Source organism: Amblyomma mixtum, chromosome 1 (assembly GCF_055824585.1).
Source record: "Amblyomma mixtum isolate Tamu chromosome 1, ASM5582458v1, whole genome shotgun sequence".
NCBI classification, from domain to species: Eukaryota; Metazoa; Arthropoda; class Arachnida; order Ixodida; family Ixodidae; genus Amblyomma; species Amblyomma mixtum.
In genome coordinates this window covers 282,943,972-282,964,036 of record NC_143012.1, presented here as the reverse complement: position 1 = coordinate 282,964,036, position 20,065 = coordinate 282,943,972, and the positions used below count along the sequence as shown (strand labels likewise).

The following is a 20,065-nucleotide window of genomic DNA, read 5'->3' as shown; positions in this document are numbered from 1 at the left end:
AAATCTCATGGAAAAGTGGAAGAGGCTTGAGAGTTGTTTGGCCGCTGGGAGCAGAAATCTGGTTTAGACAAATTAACCAACTTGGGAGGCCGTTCAGAGCGCGCCTATCACTTCACACTTGTTGAAAAGCTGACTACATGGGAGCACTGGGAGCACACTCTGAATTGCGCCTGCCTCTGCAGATAATCCCTCTCACTTTTAGGGGGGGCAGTTCTCGCGCTCGGCTTGCTGCAAGCACTGGGAGCTTCACTCAGTGGCCATGCAGGGACACACGCCGGCATTTTCGTCTAATGGCACTCATGGTAGCTTTTTAGTGTCCACTGCATGATGTTATTCTGTAAAGTGGATATTTGCTTGGGATCAAGGTGTGCTGTGCGCTTTCTTTTCAGTTGGGCTTGCTCTGTTTTTAAAAGCTGCGTCTGTGGGCTTCTTTCTCTCTTGCAGCTTGTTCTCCAGTCCCGTGATTACAACGCGCTTTCCATGAGCGTCATGGCCTTTGTCACAATGATATACCCCTTGGAGTACATGTTTCCTGTGATCCCCCTTTTGCCTACCTGCATGGCCTCTGCAGAACAGGTGAGAATGTTGATGCACCTAAAAATACCGAGTTCCTACTCATGGCTTTTTCTTGTTGTACATTGTCAGTTTTATGTAATGTGTGCCACAAGGGCTGTAGTAATTTGCCTCACTTGATGTTGTATGCCTACTGAAATATTTATCGTAAACGTTATTTTTTGTGCCATTCTGTGTCGGCCTTTGAGGGTTACTTTATTTGATATGCATAGAACAACACAGAAATACAGCATAAAATTATTCACTTATGCTGAAGGTGCCCGCATAAGCCCTTGCTGCATATCCCTAGCATAAGCATGCGCGTATATTTTATGTCATGTTGAGGGCGGTGAACTGTTTTGAGGTCTCACACAGCATTGTTTTATTTTTTGCAGTTTGTTGTTCAGGGTGCTGTGTGTAACCTTCTGTTGCGTAAAGCAGACTTTATTGCGAGGTTTTAGGGGCACTTTTTTGGGCACATACTGTTTTATCTCAAAGGGCAGAGCGATGTGTGAAACGCGGAGATGTAATTGGGGTTGCATGGCACAAAAAGGCGGTTGTCATAGCAGCCGTTCCATCTCGCAGATTTATTTGAAGCAGCTTAGAGTAGTCACTCCAGCAAAGGGTATTTTACATGTCGTCACCTCGGTTCTTCCCTTTGTACATTCTTATAGCAGTGTGTGTAGTACTGTCTACTTTTTGTCGGGGAACTCACTGAAACCTCTCTTTTTTTTTCTGCTCCCACAGCTGCTGTTGGCTCCGACACCATTCATCATAGGCGTGCCAGCCACATTCTTCAAGCTAAAGCGCTCCTTTTGCCTGCCGGATGACGTCTGGCTGGTCGATTTGGACTCCAACAGCGTGCTCAAGCCCCCGGGTGTGGAGGATCTGCCTCCACTGCCCGATCCCGAGGGCAGCCACCTTTCTTACCATCTTAAGCAGGTACGCATCCCTGCTGACTGTGTTGTTGCGTGGAAGTGAAGGGAGGACCTGCATGGGAATGAAGGCAGATTCAGCCTTTCCTTTCTTTCCATTGCACATGTTAAGCTAATCACAAGGCCTGGTGCAAGTACATGTTATTATGGTGAAATGGCGGCGCTGCTAAGAGGGAGTGGATACGGCTCTTTCAGCAAAAGCGCAGATTTAGCTTGCAGAACAATGCTGTGAATGCTAAAGGGCAGATGTTTTTAGTCCACACTGTGGGCTGTGATGCAGTCATCCAGGGTCTGTGGGTGGGATGAATCTTGTAGACAGAATGGAAGCATCTGCTGAAGCGGCAGTGAAAAGGAAAGTTGTACTGTGGAGCTTTTCAGTAAATATGTTGTCTGTAGAGAACTGAATACTTTGTGTAGAAAACAGCGCACAATATAAGAAACTACTCGAAATAGGCCTTCCCGAGGAGGCCACTGCAGATGGTGGCCGCTGTTGTTACGCGTGTGCGTTCAGGATTAGTCTGCACATTGAAATGGTCTTCGTTTTTGATGCAGTTGCGTCGACTCTTGATAATTCATACTTGAAGGGGACTGAAAGTTTTTTTTAAATTATGCCGAGCTCGTTTAATGCGGACCCTTTTAGCCCACAATATGTTGATGGGACCAAAGCCTTAGCTCAGATAGATCGAGAGTTCGAATTAAGTGAGTCCAAAATAATGCGATTCCACTCTATGTACGCTATTGAAACTACTCATTCAAGACTGGGGCTGTCTATACCTCCCCCCCCCCCCCCCCCCTCCCTTTTTTTTTAGGAGGAACTTTATTGTGCTGAAACAAGAAAAATGTGCAACACTGTTTGGACCAATAGCTTCAAAGGCTAGTGGCCGGTCCAAATTCAAAAATTACTATCAAAGGGGGGTAGGCTGAAGGAATAAATCATAATGTACATGCAACAGTACTACTGTAACAGTACACTTTAATGCAATACACGACAAAAATGAAAAAAAAAAAATACAGGAGATTTCAAAATAAAAAATGTAAGCACATAGAATAACACTGTCATAGAATTAAAAAATTACACAACAAAAATATATATAAAAAAAGTATCAAAGCAAAATTCCTGAAGCGAGAGGTTTTGATTAGACTTGTAACACAATTTAGAGGTCAGTTTAAAGTTCCTGGCTACTTTCACCTTGATAAGCTCCATAGAGATGAGAACAAGAGTTCCTGTCACCTTTGAAAGATTTAGAGCACTGACAATATGCAAAACAAGTCACAGCACAAAGTCCAAAAACAAACCCAGTGGGCTGTATATTTTTACGATGTCTGTACGCCTTGGGAGGTGTTGTCATCTTGGAAGCGTGCCTTTGTTGCTCTGGTAGAGAATAGCAGCGCCTCACAAGGTGGGGAATGGGGCCTGACACGTGCGATGAACCCCTGTTGTGCTAAAAATGAGTCCTGCTCTGCTCTGCTCCACTGCAGGCACTGGCCTCCATGAGCATCAACCCTCAGCCCATCAAGAACCTGGACAGGGTCCCAGTGCCGGCACCCAGGCAGTCGCTGGGGGGCGCCCCCGCAGAGAAACCAGACGCTCCGGCTCCCCTCTCCGGATTCAACCCTTTCATTTACGGCAACGACGTCGACTCCGTGGACGTGGCCACGCGAATAGCCATGGTGAGCAGGCAGCAGAAGTGTTCAAAACAAAATGTACCTCTTTTTAATGAAAATAAAGTATTCAAAACGAAATAAGTAAACTCAAAGTAAGTGTTATACCCCTGTCAAGCGCGCAAAATAAAGTGCACTTACGAAGAGTGTCACTTGCTGAAAGTGCACTCTAGCACAGCTAAACGTGGTAACATAAGTGCACTTGACAAAGTGCGCACTCATGTCGGAGTGCTTTCACAGAACGCACTTTGAGCGCTGAGTGCGTAGCCTCGCCAGCAGCGACTTCAAAGACACATACGTATAGTGCATAAAAAGTACTTACAACTTTATTTTACATGCTATAATACTGTTTTTAGAAAAAATTTGTTCGTTGTAGCTACAGGCAAAGCAGCAAAACAAAGGTACGAGGTCCGATGCAACAACGTTGCCCGCCGCCATCTTGTTTGTTGCCGCAATTCTGGATAGTCTTGACTGGTCTTGACTTTTCTTCTATTTCTATATTTTTTTTCCTTCATTAAAAATGGTCGAACCTTGTTTTATTTGTGCTATCACGTTAAGCAATCAATTATTATGACACCTTTTTCTTTTCCATCGACCTCTTCATAAATTCCGTTCATTTTCTGATGCCATTTTTTTTTACTACGAGTGCACTTTGCTTTCCCGTTCAGCACCGCATAGCCCAAAGTGTCACTCGGGATGCCGAAGCGCACTCCCCGTAAGCGCACTTAACTTGCGCGCTTGACAGGGGTATTAGGGTAAAATTTCAGTTTTGTTGGCATAGTATGGGCTTGTGCTTTGTGTGTTATGTGCGCATAGCACTTGGCCATATTGCTTTCTCAGTGTCATAGACTAAAACTTTTCTAGTAAGCTTGCTGGTGTAAGTTGATCTGCTGTCTGCACGTTGACGTGTGTACTGTCACCAGCCTTACCCAGTGTCGGCATGTGCCAGCTTGTGGAGCTCCCCGCCTTGCTGTGTGCAGGTGCGCTTCTTCAACTCTGTCGGAGTGCTTGCACACTTCATGGAACACACGCGGACACTGCGCCTCTACCCTCGTCCCGTTGTTGCCTTCCAAGTGAACAGCTTTTTGCACTCACGTACAAAACAATCTTCTTTTTTGCGCAAGTTTGTTAGGACACAGGTGAGTCCCCATGATGTTCTCGTGGCTCGTTAGTTTTTTCCTTGTGCACATCTGTGTAATGCACTAAGGTATTTGTTTGGGCTAGTCGGTACGTTATTAAAACTGAAGGCACAGCGCAACGAAAGACAGGACTAAGGTAGGGACAAACATGAATGTCGCAAGTCAGCGCTGTGTTTGTCCCTACCTTAGTCCTGTCTTTCGTTGCGCTGTGCCTTCAGTTTTAACATCTGTGTAAATACATCTGTGAGAGGCACAGTGGCTTTTAGAGCCATTTTCTCCCCCTTTTCTTTTTGGCTGAAATGAATGAAGTGGTCAGGTCTGTTTGGATTTTTGAGGTGGTTTTAAAACGCAGTTTTTCTTATGCGGAACTTAGTTGAAGAGGCTGTTATTATTAAGGGTTTGCAAATTAAGGGTTTGAATAATAGCCAGTTGAACAACTGAAGTCAGCCTGTGAATTTCTTATATTTGTAGTCATGAATATTGAAAAGGTTTTGTGTAATTAGTCGCCACGTTACCGTGGGCTCTAGGATTCATGTTTTTTAGTCACAAATCACTGAGATCATGACACTGTGGCAGTGTGAACTTTCACTGTTGGAATGCTCTTTGTCTTTTTATTGTTTTCCTTGCTTATCATGGTTGTTTACGTATGGCCATGCACATGTTCACACTCGACTGTGTACTCTGAGGCTCCACGAACAGAATAATGACGCTGTTTTTCATGAATATTTATTGCCATTAAGAGAGGGTTTTGAAACAAATGAGCACCAAGGACTAGAAAAATGAATTGATGCAAAAAATTGGAATCAAGAATTTTGTTGCATGTTAAGCATGGTAGAGGCTGGTCTCTTTTTTTTTTCGTGATATCTCCTCAAAGTTACATGAATCAGCCAGCTGTGTAGATAATGCCTTCAGCACTCGTTCGTTAACAAAGAAAGCTGTAAAGTTTTAAAAGAAACTCCTGGTGCAGGGGTTTCTAACTTGATGTTTTTGTCTAGGTGCAAATTTTTCTCCTGCTGAAGCCGTCTTCTTCTGTTTCAGGCTGTTGAATTTTATGCTGAGTGGTCTCTTTGCCCAACCAATGTGGCTTTCCTTCGTGTACATACAGGTAGGTGCATTGCATTTGTTCTTTCTTTCATGATGAGCTAAATGTGCGCAGTCAAACCCCGCTACAATAAACGCCACGACAGTGAAATTTCCTCCAGAACGAAGTATTTCCGATTCCCCGTCAGCAACCCATACAAGGGAATGTAGTTATTTCCCCTCGTTGTCTGAAATGCTGAAGACACTTTGCACTTTCAGTACGCAGCTGACATTCTCTACAGAATCAGCATTAATGTTTAGTCATGTGCACATAAAGATGCGATTTGGCACATGACGTCTTGCCATGGCATCTCTGAAGTATTACAAAATTGAGTGTAGATCCTGCTGTGTGCCGCCCCCCCACTACAAAGCCACGCTGACCTGTTTGGGCAGTGTACTAGTTAGTGCACTGTCATGTATGAGTAGTACATAGAGTTGTGATCATAAGCATTGGAAATAAGCACTAGAAAAGGGGTTCCCAAAACCGGGTTCTGCGGGACTCTGGGGCTCCTTTGAGTGCTTTTTGGGGTTCCCCGAGCATCTAAATTCATGTGTCTTCATGGCCCGCTCGCCGTATTCCCTAGTGCACTTTGTTTTGAGGCTAATTGCACTGTTATTGTTCATTGCATACTTTCGCTGTACAGCCAGTCATCATTAAATTATTGGTTGAATTTGGGCATTTCTTGAGGTGCCATGTGTCTGCTTGGTCATATACGGTAGGTGTGGATGGATGTCAAGACACACGGGGTTCGCCAGCACCTTTTAAGGGGGCAAGGGTCTTAAAATTTACCTTTTTATTTATGGCTAGAATCTCATGAAATTTTGCACACAGATGAGTTTTTCTCTTCTGATTCCATATATGTAATCATAATTGAGGTGGTGGTCTTAAATCTTACAAAGTCTAAAATGTAATTAGGTAATTTCTTATGCAGCTTTAATGAACTTTCATTGCATTTTTTGACATTCTTCGTGTTTCTCTAAAAGCATGTCATCCTGATATACTCTGTCGAGAGTAAAAGGTCGCACTATTTGACACTGCAACTCGTTATGCTCATTGTAAATTGCTATTTATACATGGCCTAAACAAAAAAATAAAAATGTCACTGGGTATGGGAATAAAATACAGTGAGATAGTTCATTAAAGCTGCGTAAGAAATCGCCTACATACACTCTAGAATTTAAGATAACTTTTGATCTAAGACCACCGGCTCAATTATGATTACATATATGGGATCAGAAGAGAAAAATGCATCTTTGTGCAAAATTTCATGTGATTTGAGCCATAAATAAAAAGGTCAATTTTAAGACCCTCGTCCCCCTTAAAGCTGTTCATGTGTCTGCCTAGAGAGATTGAGAACCTCTGCACTAGAGTAAAGAAACAGGAGGATTAACATGAGACTCTTAATAATTGCAAATAAGTGTGGATGTCTAATGCATTTATTTTGTTTTAAACGTGTTTAAAGTTTCTGCAGTGCATTTTCACTTTAGGGATTATAGGCGTGTAATAACGATCTATTCTTCCTTTTTCTCACGCTTGTCTGCAGGTGTGTTTGACCCAGCAGTGATAGGGGACAAGGCAAAGTGGTACAGCCACCAGCTAGAGCCCATTTATTTCGAGGTGTGGTCGGAAAATTGCACGCTCAACATCGACATGGCTTCCATTAGTCAGGCCGACGAAGCAAGCACGGGTCAGTCATCAAAGACAATGTTTCAGTTTGGGGGAGTGAGTACTCATTAGTGTCCACCTGAGGGCAGCCATATCTCTGCAAAGCAAGGCTGTATCGGTTTCTCTGAAGCCTTGCAGTTTAAACATCTTAGTGGCTATACGGCTATGTCTAGGTGGATGCTAATGAGTACTTACTCTCTTTTTTGAGTGTTCTGGAGAAAAACATCGTTTCTTGGCACCAATTTTTGCTTTTGTGTGCAGGTGTTGGTAGTGAGTGTACTAGAATTGGTGGTGTATCTTCTTTCCCAATTCTGATTTTGGAAGCTTGTCACAGCGTGAAAGGAAGAATCTTTGCTTTTTTTTAACCAAGATATTTAGGGAAGCAATTTGAGGTAGTGATACTAAAATGCTAAACCTGTCAACTGTCCCGTGCAATCAGCACTGGGGCTCATTCCAGCTTACTGCTGCACATATGCTGTGTTAACAGGCTTTTATAATGGTTTTAATAGAAAAATTTGCTATCGACCTCTGGTTATTGGGCACAATATGGAAAACATTCACTTGCAGCAGTTTTTTTTTTTATGAGTGCTGTAATATTGAATTAACGTCACTCGTTACCATTTTCTCTCTTCCTTGCCTAACCTCATTTCACCAAAGCAGACCTCTGCGGGCTCTTGGTCAGATGTGAGTGAATGCCAGAACCGTAGGCACCAGGGGCGCTTTTTTCCCCTCTTGTTTTTTTTCTGCCTCAATTCTCCAACCTTAGCTATGATGGCTGTGCAAAGTTTCTGAAATTGATGGATTGTGCTGCCAATCTGATGTTGTAGCTTGATCTCTAATGGCACAGGTGGTTGTTGAAGAGAGTGGTGCCCCCATGCGAAAGGAAACTGGTGATTTCTTTTCCGATTCTGCAGACTCCATGCAGTGCACAAAGCATTAATATTTTGCTGTGCGTGTTCAGTAATATTCTGCTGCATGCTCAACATTTTGCACATGTTGATTCATTACGTCCCATCTGCTTAGGGGGCCATTATGCCTGTCTTGGTTTTATTGTAACACTTCACAAAATCCATCTTAAAAGCGGCATTTTTTCTCGTGTAAAGTTTCACACACTAAGATGCTCAGAGCATTTTAAATTTTTTTTTCTATTACACACGGTGCCAGTTGAATGACATTTTTAAAAATGGTGCTAAGGCTGGATTTTATTTTATTTTCATCCTTTCGCAGGTGAAAGTGGCAGCGAAAGTGATGATGCCAGCAGCACGAGCTCCTCCTACTCTTCCTTAAGTGACTTTGTCTGTGATATGGTGGAATTCAATGGGGACAACATGGGTGAGTGACTGTGCCACTGAGTTTTACTCGTCATCTTGTAAACCCTGGGTATTCCAGTTACTTTACTTGGAGATGCAGGCACCTTTTTAAGCACTGGCTCCTTTGAGCCCGTGACTACAAAAAATGGTGCTCCTCACAACTCTGACCTAATAAGCTTGGCAGGTGTAAGTGCTAGTGTTGCATTTTGTGTTCACTTAATGAATAATTTTCTGCTAACTTTATGATGCAAACATGGTTGACCCCATGGCAGCTCTGAGTACATGAATCCTTGCTGGATAGGTTTGATGTTCTAAGGTTTGTTGATTGTTTCGACTCATCTCAGGGGCGGAAGTGCTGCGCCAATTGCGCCATGCTGCGCCAATTTGATCTCCTGTGCCGAGCTGTGCCTGAACGGCAATTTACGCCCATTGCAAGTATACTGAGCCAAATTTAGCCGAGTGTTATTGTCGGCTGGGCAACACTGGGCGCTCGTTACGAAACGGACGCAACCGCATTGGCATCGACAGTTGGGTTCGCTCTTGGAGGAAGGAAAAATTCTGGAGTACAGTATTCTAGGCACTGTATCTGGAGATAAACGGCGCTAAATCGGCGTCCTCACGATAGGCCCGGCTGACTAGCGGCAGACCAAACCGACAATGGTTCGGTTGTTTAGGATTCCGGACACCTTGTCCTGGAAAGCGACCACCAGCGCGAGTGGTACGGGTAAACGGCGCGCGAATATAATTTTCTTTACCGGAGCTAATTTAACAAACGAATTACGAACTTATACATGGAGCTGCGAGGGAGTGGACACCGGGCTTACTACCCGTCATGCGAGGTACTGTCGTGCTCATACCTCGCACGCATTTGATGTTGCTTTGGCTTGGCCTGGCCAGTTACGGGGTTGCATCTTCACAGCGGCGCAGCCGGCGTCCCCTCGCTACTCGCACCTTTCGCAGCCGTACACAGCAACGTGTTCGCGCCGATTTTCCGCAGACTGCCTTGCGTGCACCCGCGTTGCACGCTGGTGCATTTTTTTTTTTCATATACGCTTGGGTAATAAAATCTTGGTGCGCATTTATGCGAGGGCTCAAATTATGTGAGTACCTTCTTGTTGGTTTGGCTGCGGCAATTTTCCGAATTTTAAAATCCACCGGTTGGCGGGTATTGATATTTTTTTTTTTCGGTCGTGACATAGTATATTCGAGATTCTGCTGCTCTCTTTTGACGGTTTTGATGAACTGTCGCCATTATTTTGTTTTCTTTTTTTTCTGAACTGAAATTGATAACAGCTAATTTATTGCAACTACTGTTTGTAGCAGCTGCCACATGTCTATTTTTTTTATGAACTCTAGCAAATATCTTTAGAACAATTGCAGTCTTTTTAAAGAATTCTGGCCTGTAGGATTGATGATCAATATTTATGCAGTTTTTGGACGAGTTGAAAAACAAAATTGCTCTCAGTTGCATTTAAATGTCGCCAGTCTGCTCCAAAAGTGCTCCGAAATAGCCTACAAATTGCTCCAAACCTGCTCCGAAATGGGCCTTTTGCTGCTCCTAAGCTGTTCCAAAATAAGACTTTTGCTGCTCCCATGCCTGCTCCAAAAAGCTGGAGCCTGCTTCCACCCCTGCTCATCTATGAGAGCAGTTTGCTCTAATGTCTGAAGAAACTGTGCTGTTGTATTAAAGCTTCGTGGTATTGAGTTCAGGAGAAAGTGTCAATAAAAGCAATTGTATTATGCTATACGGTTTTCATTTTAGAAACTTCTTTGCTGTTTCACAACAAAGTTATTGTAATGTTTCTTTTTCAGGGAAGGACATGCTTTTTAGCCTTACGCCCATTGTTTATGGTGCCTTTTAAGGTTTGTGGGGTTTAAGATGGGGGAGATAAATCCGTTCTCCCCGTTTAAGCGCGGCTGACATGGTTCAAAGCCGCGCAGACCCCACCCCGTGGTTGCGTACGCTACCGAGCGCACGCCGACCACGGCGGGCCTTGCTCTATGGGAACAAAGGAACGACACACTGGCTGACACAAACAAGGCATTTATTGCTATAACAACAATAACGCCAGCTAGCAACAAAATACACTGAGGAATCGAGGATGTCTGACTCACCAGCACGGTTACGAGCGAACGTTCGCCCACGCTAGGGCAAAGGGTTAAACTCCGAGGCCAAGCGGGACGGGCTCGGCGGGAGCAAGTTCCAACCAAGAGGCGCCCGTCGACGAAGAGCGGAGCGGCGCGCGGAAACGTCCGCTTGCGATCCCGATCCCAAGGAGAAGAGAGCCAGCTATCCCCCGCGCGCGCGCAGCAAAACGCCATCCGTGGCGCTGGTGTCACTTCGACGCGAGCGCCCTCCCCTGTTAGCTAGAGTAACCAAACTAAAGGGAGTGCTTTGCGGAGGAGCTAACTACAGTAGGGGGTGCAATGCGGGAAAGTGAACGCAGGGGACGAAGGCGTCCCCACAGGTTTCACGGTTGTATTTGAAGCTTCCTATTGGAGTAAAGTCTCAGTGAAACGAATCTCATGGTGTCACGAAAATATTTGTATCATGCAGTATTTTGTATTGTCCAAAACGAACAAAATTCATATGCAAAAGCATGGGGAATACATTCATGCAGGTCTGTTTACGGATGACGGATGTGTTTATGGCCCTGTGGCCGCTGCTCACTACTTGCGGTGCGTACAGCGAGGCTGGCAATCACGACATTGGCGATGTGCGGGCTGCATGCCCTTGCTCGCTCAGGACATCAGTGATGTGCGGGCCGCTGCCACCATTCACTGCTCCTGGTGCATACAGCGCGAATGGTGATTGCGGAGTATTCTGTGTGCGGGCAACGCTGAGTGCTCGTGGGTGGAGCTGCAGCTCGCGCGTTGCTATCATCTACAATGATGCAGGAGAGTGTTTGGAACATCTGAAATTCTGTACACAGTGCACTCCGGCCAGAGAGTTCTACGAATTCATATCAACCATGTTCTTACCAGCCTTGTCTTGTGTTGTTCTCTTATCCTGCGTTGCATCCCTTGGCTGGTTTTGAGATGATTCAGTACCAACTGGCCCAGTCGTCAGCCTTGTTGAAGTTCCTACTAGCTTGAAATCTGCTGCGTAAACTTGGAAAATTAGCTACTATAACCCTGATGGGGGGGCATCGGCAGCTTCATCGTGCCTGCTTTTGGTCCAACAGGTGGAGCTCATGTGGAAGAGGCATCAGCAGCAATACTCAATCGCGCAGACTACATGGCTGCATTCAACCCCCCCAAGACACTCCAGCTTCCGGGCACAAACCAGCAGAACCTGAAGCGAGCCGACTCCGAGAACTCCGTGCATGGCTCCGTCTCCTCATCTTCTCCAAGCTCTTCACTGTCCAGGTGGGTGTTGCCTTGCGTGGGGATCAGAGGTGAATTTTTTTTTTTTTGGGGTGTAGCACAGTGAAATTAGGCATGCTTATTGGAAGTGTACTGTTAAATACAAAATTGCTATGAAATATCTATACCAAACTTGCAGAGGGCCTGGCGTGACGACAAAACATGGTAGGAGCCTGCAGTCACTCTTAGGTTTTACCCAAAGGAATAGCTGATGCGGTGAAATTCTCCAGATATTTTTAGCAGCCTAATTTATCTACACAGGATGTTATATTCACTCTTACATAATGCACTTATTATCGTCATGTCAAGTTAGTGACAGAGTGAAAAAATGAGAAAGTAATTCAGAGATGTAAAATAGGAACGTCACTGCATAAAACGTTTATCAAGGAGCACAGTGGAAGAAGCCACATGAAAATCTGAATCCGTTGTCATGCTATGCTTCCTGCAAGCAGGGTAGTCAGGTCAAAAACTTTAAGAAAACTGGCATTTTGACTGAAGCCTGAGTCGTTCTTTTTGCCACCTATGGTCGTGGAAACATTTAAAATCACTTCTGGACTGTTTTTGAGGCAACTTTTCCGGGATGTGATTAAAAAGACTTATAGGTACCAAATCTGATGTTTTCTAAAATTTGTTTTTCATTTTCGATCACCATCCCCGCTTGAGAACATTGTGCAGTTAGTGAGAGTTTGGCCTCCTATAAAAGCGTAGCTAGGATCAAGAGTGCATAGTAGGGCCCTGTTAAATGGACACCAAGGGGCAACTCCATCCAACTTTTGTTTTTAGTGAAATCGATTCTGCGTCACCTTCTGGCCGTGTGGATCTTTATATCCGGCAGCAAAAGACGCATTTATTGCCAAGAAAATTGGATTTCATTATTTTCCGGCAACTTGGTTCAAACTCGTAGTGTGGAGACTGAAAAGGAGTCGGTGTTCACTGCATGGAAGTGAACGGCAGAGCAGTCTAGCCTCAGGGATCTGTGTGCCATATAACAGGCAGTGCTGCAATACAGGTGACCTGATGTATCGAGCTTTTCTTGATTGTAAAAGCTCCCTTTTCAGTGAAAGTAGCGTCTTTATCATTAGAGCGCAATAGTCTGGTGTTACTTGCCAACGTAAATTTTGCCTTAGTATCCCTTTAAAACATAGTTGGTGGGAGCATGCAGATAGTGTGCGCTATACAGTGGGTAGAACGACTTGACTGACAAAGACGAATTCAGCTATGCTTGCATGCCAAAAGGAAATGGCTGTTGTTGCTCAGAAATGCGCGACATCAGACGCGAGTTTTGTTTCCTTCAATTTTATTTCTTTCTTTCAATGGTCGTTGACCAGTTTATTTTTTAGCATGCTGCAGTGCATACCCGTCACTGCCACTACTCTGCGTATGCTGTTGGCTGGAAAAGCAAATGGACCATGAAAGCAACTTGAAACTTGAGGAGTTTCCCTGTCTGTATATGTTTGTGTGTGTGTGTGTGTCTGTGCTTTCCCATGATGCTGAGACACTGCTTTTTCACTAGTTAGCACTGTGTGTCTGCCATGCTGACAGCGTATGTTTAATTTTCTGTACTGCACTGTTCCCACAGCCCAACAGGCCAACCTCAGGGGGACCCTGGGGATGCATTTGAGCCACCAAGAGCAGATGCTAGGGTAAGGGTGCTCTCGTTCGTCCTTTAGTTCTCTCTTTTGTTCATCCGGCCTGGTCATGATATAGTAACAGTGCGAAGAAAACAGAACGGACAGCGAAAATGGGCAGTGTGTGTGTTTTTTTTTTGCACTAGTTAATATGTCATTACCAGTTACTCCCCATCAACTAGCTCAGCTTTCTTCTTCATTCGTCCTGCCTGTTTTTTCCAGTCTTCCTTTTGTTCATGTTTTTCTCCTTTTTTTCTTCAGCGTAATGAGAGGAGATGCTTCTGGGGGGCAGTTTAGATGCTAGGTCACTGAAGTAGTGCACTCATTGGAGCAGGACGCCCTTTGCACACATCAGTCATGTTTCTTTTCAGTTTTTTTATGCACTGCTACATTTCATGTCCCTGTCTGCTGCCTAAATGCCTAGTGTCACTGCAGTATTTCTCGATTCAAAGTCTCTTTGTCTGCGTAGGCTGCTTAGGTGGAAAAAAATTTATATTAGAGTGGTAATAAACGACGCCTAAAAGGGTTAATTCAATGTGTATCACTTAAGGCAAATTTCTCAGCATTTCATGGAGGAAAGTTACTGTGATTAGCCCAGATATGCCGGAAGGGAACCCACATTGTCGTTGCAACCCACAGGGGAGTATCCACCGTGTTCGTTGTAGAGAGAGAGAGAGATTGTCCGTGTGTCGTTGCTGCCTCAGGAGGAGCTGAAGCCAGAGGCGGCTGGCAGAGGAGGCACTGTCAGGGGTGGTGGGGATGTGGAGGCGGAGCCCCCAACACCCTCGACCGTGCGGTCGGGACGCAGCCCGGGGGGCAGCCTGAGCAGTGGCCGCAGCACGCCACCCGACACCAGCGGGGGCAGCGGCACCCCCCGTGGTCCCGCTCCTCTGGTCGGGGGCCTGGGAGGCGTGCTGAACCGGGCGGGCCTCTCCTCTCAGGTAGACACTCAACACAGCTGTCAGTGTCCATGTCGGGGATTCATTCATTCATCGTCACCTGATGTCACTTCCTGTGCAGGCAGAAAAATAATGCCTGAAAAAAAAGCTGCGTCTTGCCCACTTTGCTTTGATGCTGGGAATTATTCATTTTCGAACCCTTTTTTGCTGCACAATTCTTGTGCAACTTGGGTTCTAGTTGATATTACTTTTGTCATTGTTGTGGCTTGAATGTCTGCCTGCTACTCTGAATGTACTGTTGATGCCTGCATTCACAGCTTGGGCAGTAGTCATGTGTGCAGCGCGGAGAATAATTTGGGGGCCACCTTTAAACCTCTTCTGAGTAGAGACTGAAAAGCATTACATATATTGATGCATGATGCATGATCCGGATCATGAGAGGGAAATAACTAGAAGAATAAGAATGGGGTGGTGCGCATATGGCAGGTTCTCTCCGATCATGAATGGTAGCTTACCAATATCCCTGAAGAGAAGAGTATACAAATGCTGTATCCTACCGGTACTCACCTATGGGGCAGAAACGTGGAGGCTAACAAAGAGGGTTCAGCTTAAGTTAAGAGCAACGCAGCGAGCTATGGAAAGAAAAATGATAGGTGTAACGTTAAGAGATCGGAAGAGGGCGGAGTGGGTGAGGGAACAAACGCAGGTTAATGACATCTTAGTTAAAATCAAGAGGAAGAAATGGGCTTGGGCAGGGCATGTAATGCAAAGGCAAGATAACCGCTGGTCCTTAAGGGTAACGGAGTGGATTCCAAGAGAAGGAAAGCGTAGCAGGGGGCGGCAGAAAGTTAGGTGGGCGGATGAGATTAAGAAGTTTGCGGGGATACAGTGGCGGCAACGGACAAAGGACAGGGTTAATTGGAGAGACATGGGAGAGGCCTTTGCCCTGCAGTGGGTGTAGTCAGGCTGATTATGATATTGATGCAGCACTCCATTCATGTATTTGTCCACTCTACACATTAAGCGCTCAGCATTTTAGCCAAGCTAGTGGTGAGAGCATTTGTAGCTGTACTTTTCCTTCCTTTTCTTTATTCTTCCTTTCGCTTTTTTTTCTCATGCTTGTGGCATGAGTCCAAGAAGTCCGCATCTCTTTTCCTCTTGCTCTGGTTTACTGAGTGCTCTCCTTTGTTGTCATCACCTTTCTCTTGTCACAACACTCGGGATGTGGAAACGTGCAGTTGTGAGTGAAAGTTCTTGGCTGTCTTGTTTATCACCTAGTATTTGCTGTGCAGAGGTGAGTTGCAAGATGTTTCCGCTGGCATTCCAGAGGTAATCTCTGCAACCCTTGCAGGGCAGCCAGAGCTCACTCTTTGAGACGGTGGCGCGCGAAGCCAAGGAAGTGGCGCGCGAGGCCACCAAGGCGGCCGCAGAGGTCAGCCGCACTGCTCTGGAGGCCACCAAGCCAGCTCGCGAGGCTGGCCGCAAGACCCTCATGAAGGTGAGACTGGCCCTCTCCTCTTCCTGTTGCCCTGCCAGTGCGAGAGGACGCCTCTCTGTGACGGTATATCACATCATGCTGTACGCAGCGGTTGAAAAAAGCTTTGTTAAGACATGAACAAGGGGCAGGCGGAAAGCCTCAGTCTACTGACCCTTGTCTCAGCAAAGAGGGCTTGTGGCCATTCCTGAATGGACTCTTACTTTTCTTGGCCCCTTAACAACTCTAACAAGTGGGTTAGCTCACTTGCAAGAGCCACCATGATGTTTTTTAGAAAAAAAAAAGAAAAGAAACTTTTGCTGATCTACGTTATGTTTCCATATGTATCCCCCATTGCCTGTAATCAGCCCCCACTTGTGTAAGCTAGCTTCCTCATAAAAGCTTTTCTGATTTCACAGTTGCTCTTAGAAAAGGAATTTTTTTCGTCTGAGATGGCTTGGTCTATTTATACATACTGCATGTGTGTGGGTGCATGGAATTACACCTCTAGTCATTTTAGTAAACCTCGAAGTAACTGAAAGCAAGAAAGAAGATGGAGCCAGCAGGACACTCTGGCTTTCAGCTGAGGTTCAGTCAAGAAAATTTGGGAGCATATAAAAACATGAGAGATTGAATGCATGTGCACACTCAGTGGAAGAAACATGGTGAGTCGCTGCCGTGCCAGGTCCGACAGCTAAGGTCTGACGTCTCATGCAGAAGAAGCAAGTTTGTCTGATTGAAGTTGAAGGATGTATCATTGCTTCCTGCAACCAGTCTTGCATTTTGCATCCATTTTAAATAAAATGAACGAGTTCCAACTCGCCAGTATTGCTGCTTGCTCTACTGAACTACTGGTCATTGTGGTTACTTTGTTGTTTTTCTCATGGCTATGAAAATTCAAGCAGACCATCATGCAGTCGATTACCTGTGCTTCTCATTGCCTGTGGTATCTCTTAGCAAGGAGCTGAAAGTTCTGGACACAACGGTCGTTTAGTTCCTTACCTAATACCGTATTTACCCAATTCCAACGTGCACCTTTTTTCGGGGAAAATACGTCTCAAAATCGCATGCGCGTTGGATTCGAGTGCAAACCGAAACTGTCCCATAGCTGCCCATCGTCATCGCCATTATACGATGTGGGAGCTCACTAACTGCCCGCAAACATGGGAGCACGTTTGCTCGTCGTTTTGTGCGTCACAGGAGCCGTTTTCAACCGGTGTGGCGCTTGTCATTGGTCGCGTGCTAAGCGACCACGGACCACGTTCACGGCGACGGTATCCCATGCACTGCCGCGGGCGGACGCCTCATCACTGCCGTTGCACGATCGAGATACACGGCTCGAAGAATATGTCGATGAAACAACGGTTGTCGGAAACGCGTCATTTCGGCGGTAAAGTTCCAAAAACGATGAGACTCCCTTCTGTTTTGCAGCCGATTCTCTGACAGAGATTACATCGTCCGCAGGCGGGGCACGCCGCGCCGCTGACGAGATCGTGCATCATGCCGATCTCACAGATAACAGCGCTTCCGCGCTCGTTTTTACGCTTGTTTTGGCAGTCGAAAATCTTTATCTTTCGCTCAGATGCACTGACGAAGTCATGGATGCTCCGCAAGAAGCTTGAAGGATCCAAATGGTGCATCGCCGTTGCCGCAGTTACGCCTAGCAGCAGACGAACCTCCCGTAGCCGGAGCTCTCCGCTTGCGCTTGGGGCGTCTTCCTTTATACTGACGCTTGGTCAGGAACTTAGCGTGAACGAAAATCTCGTTTCTCAGTCACATCCATAGCGGAGAAAGGAGAAAAACTCGGGCAGAAGCGTTGGTTCACGTCTCGGTGGCGGCAGAACGAAGGAAGGGCGTCTGCGCCCGACCGTGCGGTGGAATGCTAGTAGCCAATGGAAGGGCTCCGATCGTACCACGTGATTTGAAGGGCCAGTCGCGACGCTCGACTCGGGCGGCAAACAATCTTTTTTTTTTTCGTATTTTTATCAAGAATGCGCCGCTGCCGAAGTGGCTTCTCGTAGAGGATGGGTAGGCCTACTTCCCCGCGAATATTCAAGAGCGGGCGACGCCGTGGAGCGAAATGCCGCGTTCCCGAAATTCGGTCAAATTCGCACTTTCGCGAGCCACCGCGAGTGCTTTAATTGCATTTTTTTACTAACTTCCCATTGATTATCGGCTTTGATTTTTTTACACATAAAAGAAGAGGCTTGGGGGAATACAAAACGTAAGAAAATACAAAATCGACTTTATCAAAAAAAATCGCGGTTTTTTCACCTGCCTCTCTTCTTAAAATATAAAAACGGTGGCAAATTATCTTCATTCGTGGAAGTCACATGCACGTTAGAAGCGGGGCTTGTAGTTTTTTTTTTTCGTTACCAATATCGGGCGCGCGTTAGAATCGGGGCTTGAAAATTTTTTTTTTTTGGTGCCGTAAATTGGGTGCGCGTTGGAATCGGGGGCGCGTTGGAATTGGGTAAATACGGTATATTACCTAATATACGTACAGCCTTTGTCAAAACTAAAGCGCCTAAGGGATTTGCTTCTAAGCCATCTAGTGGGGTTCTTGTTGCATCCGTAGAGGTTCTAACTTTCCGAGAAGTGAACACTAAAGCTCAGCTTACCTCCAGGAGATCTCGAATGCTCGCAGCAAAAATTAGCTGCACACCATGTCCCCGAGGCAAACCTGTTGTGATCTATAAACTTTTTACATAGGGTGTACCACACCTAACTTAGTATGTACCATGCTGAATGGAGTGCACCTTACTGAATTGTACTTGGAGGGAGCCAGGCTTTGTCAGACTGCACTTGAGCGGCTTTTGCTCATTGTCCCGTTTCTCCTTCAGAGACGATATTTGATTGTTGCCTAATCGGGTGCTGGACTGAGTGTGTGTAGCATTTTAGAAAGCATCGTCTCATATGATGCCATGCTGGCTGCGTGGATGCAGGCCTTGAGTGACCGAGACAAAGAGAAGCAGGAAGCTGGGCCTCTCGAGGCATCCGGCGAGGGGCAGCAGCAGCAGCAGCAGTCACAGCCACAGCAGTCGTTCCCACGGCGGGACTCTGGGTCTCTCATGTCCACCGTGAGCAGCGAACTCAACGGCTTTGCTGCGCACACCTCGAACGTCATCCAGGGCATCTCGGGACTCTTTGGTAAGGGCGTCCACCGTGCCACTCTGGGTCCTCAGGGTACTGGCTGTAGTGGCCACATAACACTGCAGTCTTAATGATTCGAACTCAAGGAGACTGAAAATATTGTCACGTTGTAGTGACGGCAGTCCAGCGGTCAGGAAGACACCAACCAGTCTTGGAAGCGAAGCTCTTTATTTGGGCTGACTTGCGCCCGCAAAAGAACTGAATCACTCAGCGGCAGCGTAAGCAACAAACGTGCTCGTCGGTCGTCGAACTACGAATGCCCGCTGCTCACGGCATCGTTCATTTTAAAGCCATCAAGGAAACTTCGAGATAACAGGTCGAGATCATCTAGAGTAATCTGGAAACACGTAGATGCAGCTCTTCATGGCTGTGATCAATCGAGATTAGTCCGGTCGCTTCTCGCGTCATGAACAAAAATGATAACACTCCTTTCCTGCGGCCTAGCGCGAACGAACGGACACTACAATGATATGTGGCAATATGTTCAAAATAAATGGAGCTTACTTGGGTCTCCTGCAATGCATGCCTTTTGACAGGCATGCTTTGGTTCGAATAAACTGGAAATTCGAATTAAGCAAGCTTGAATAATAAGGTTTCACTGTGTAGTAATGGTGGACTATCGAATGACCAGGGAACAGCTTCTGTGAAAGTGCAGTTAATTTCTTTTCAAGGGGTGTGAAAATATTGAAACTTCATCTCAAGTCGAACCTGATTGGGATGAGGCCAGATAGCTTAAAAAAGATGTTTAATTTGAATCAAATTGACTTTTAGAAAGTTTAGTTACAAGCGAGAATTTTCTCTGCAAAGATGTTGATGAGTGCTTACACACTCATCAACATTCACCACACTAGATAATGTTGAACATTAGCATTGCGAACTCGTGACTATCCTGTGTTTGTTTTTTTCCTTGTTGTTTTACTTAGTTGCTAAAACAGACTGGTTATAATTTATCCAGCACAGGTCCGTTTCTCTAAATTCTGGCTGAAATTTCAGTACCGTTGGAGTCCCTCATATCTCTCCATGCCTTTTGCCACTTTCTATGGAAGGTAGGGACTGACAGGACAGTTTTGCAATGGAGTGGCCATTGTACTGCAAATGTGCATCTGCTGGAGACATTCGAGTGTAAACTTACTCATACAAGAAGTTGCGCAGGCTTTATGTTGGTGCGTCCATCACCAAGTTAGTGCAGTCTGTGTGCACA

General features: G+C 45.7%; 1 protein-coding gene across 6 annotated transcripts in view; it reads left to right on the top strand.

The window, feature by feature from the left end:
* Rab3-GEF (Rab3 GDP-GTP exchange factor) overlaps positions 1 to 20,065 on the top strand; it is a 73,053-nt gene that overhangs the window by 8,925 nt on the left and 44,063 nt on the right. For 5 of the 6 annotated variants that reach the window (XM_089566231.1, XM_089566232.1, XM_089566230.1 and 2 more), the window contains exons 5-16: positions 445 to 576; positions 1,300 to 1,494; positions 2,967 to 3,158; positions 4,130 to 4,288; positions 5,327 to 5,393; positions 6,913 to 7,056; positions 8,262 to 8,366; positions 11,530 to 11,713; positions 13,290 to 13,353; positions 14,043 to 14,279; positions 15,589 to 15,735; positions 18,657 to 18,861. In XM_089566231.1, the coding sequence (XP_089422357.1) occupies positions 445 to 576; positions 1,300 to 1,494; positions 2,967 to 3,158; positions 4,130 to 4,288; positions 5,327 to 5,393; positions 6,913 to 7,056; positions 8,262 to 8,366; positions 11,530 to 11,713; positions 13,290 to 13,353; positions 14,043 to 14,279; positions 15,589 to 15,735; positions 18,657 to 18,861 (1,831 nt within the window). The remainder of the gene's footprint in view (positions 1 to 444; positions 577 to 1,299; positions 1,495 to 2,966; positions 3,159 to 4,129; positions 4,289 to 5,326; positions 5,394 to 6,912; positions 7,057 to 8,261; positions 8,367 to 11,529; positions 11,714 to 13,289; positions 13,354 to 14,042; positions 14,280 to 15,588; positions 15,736 to 18,656; positions 18,862 to 20,065) is intronic. The other variant, XM_089566233.1, reaches the window with a different exon arrangement.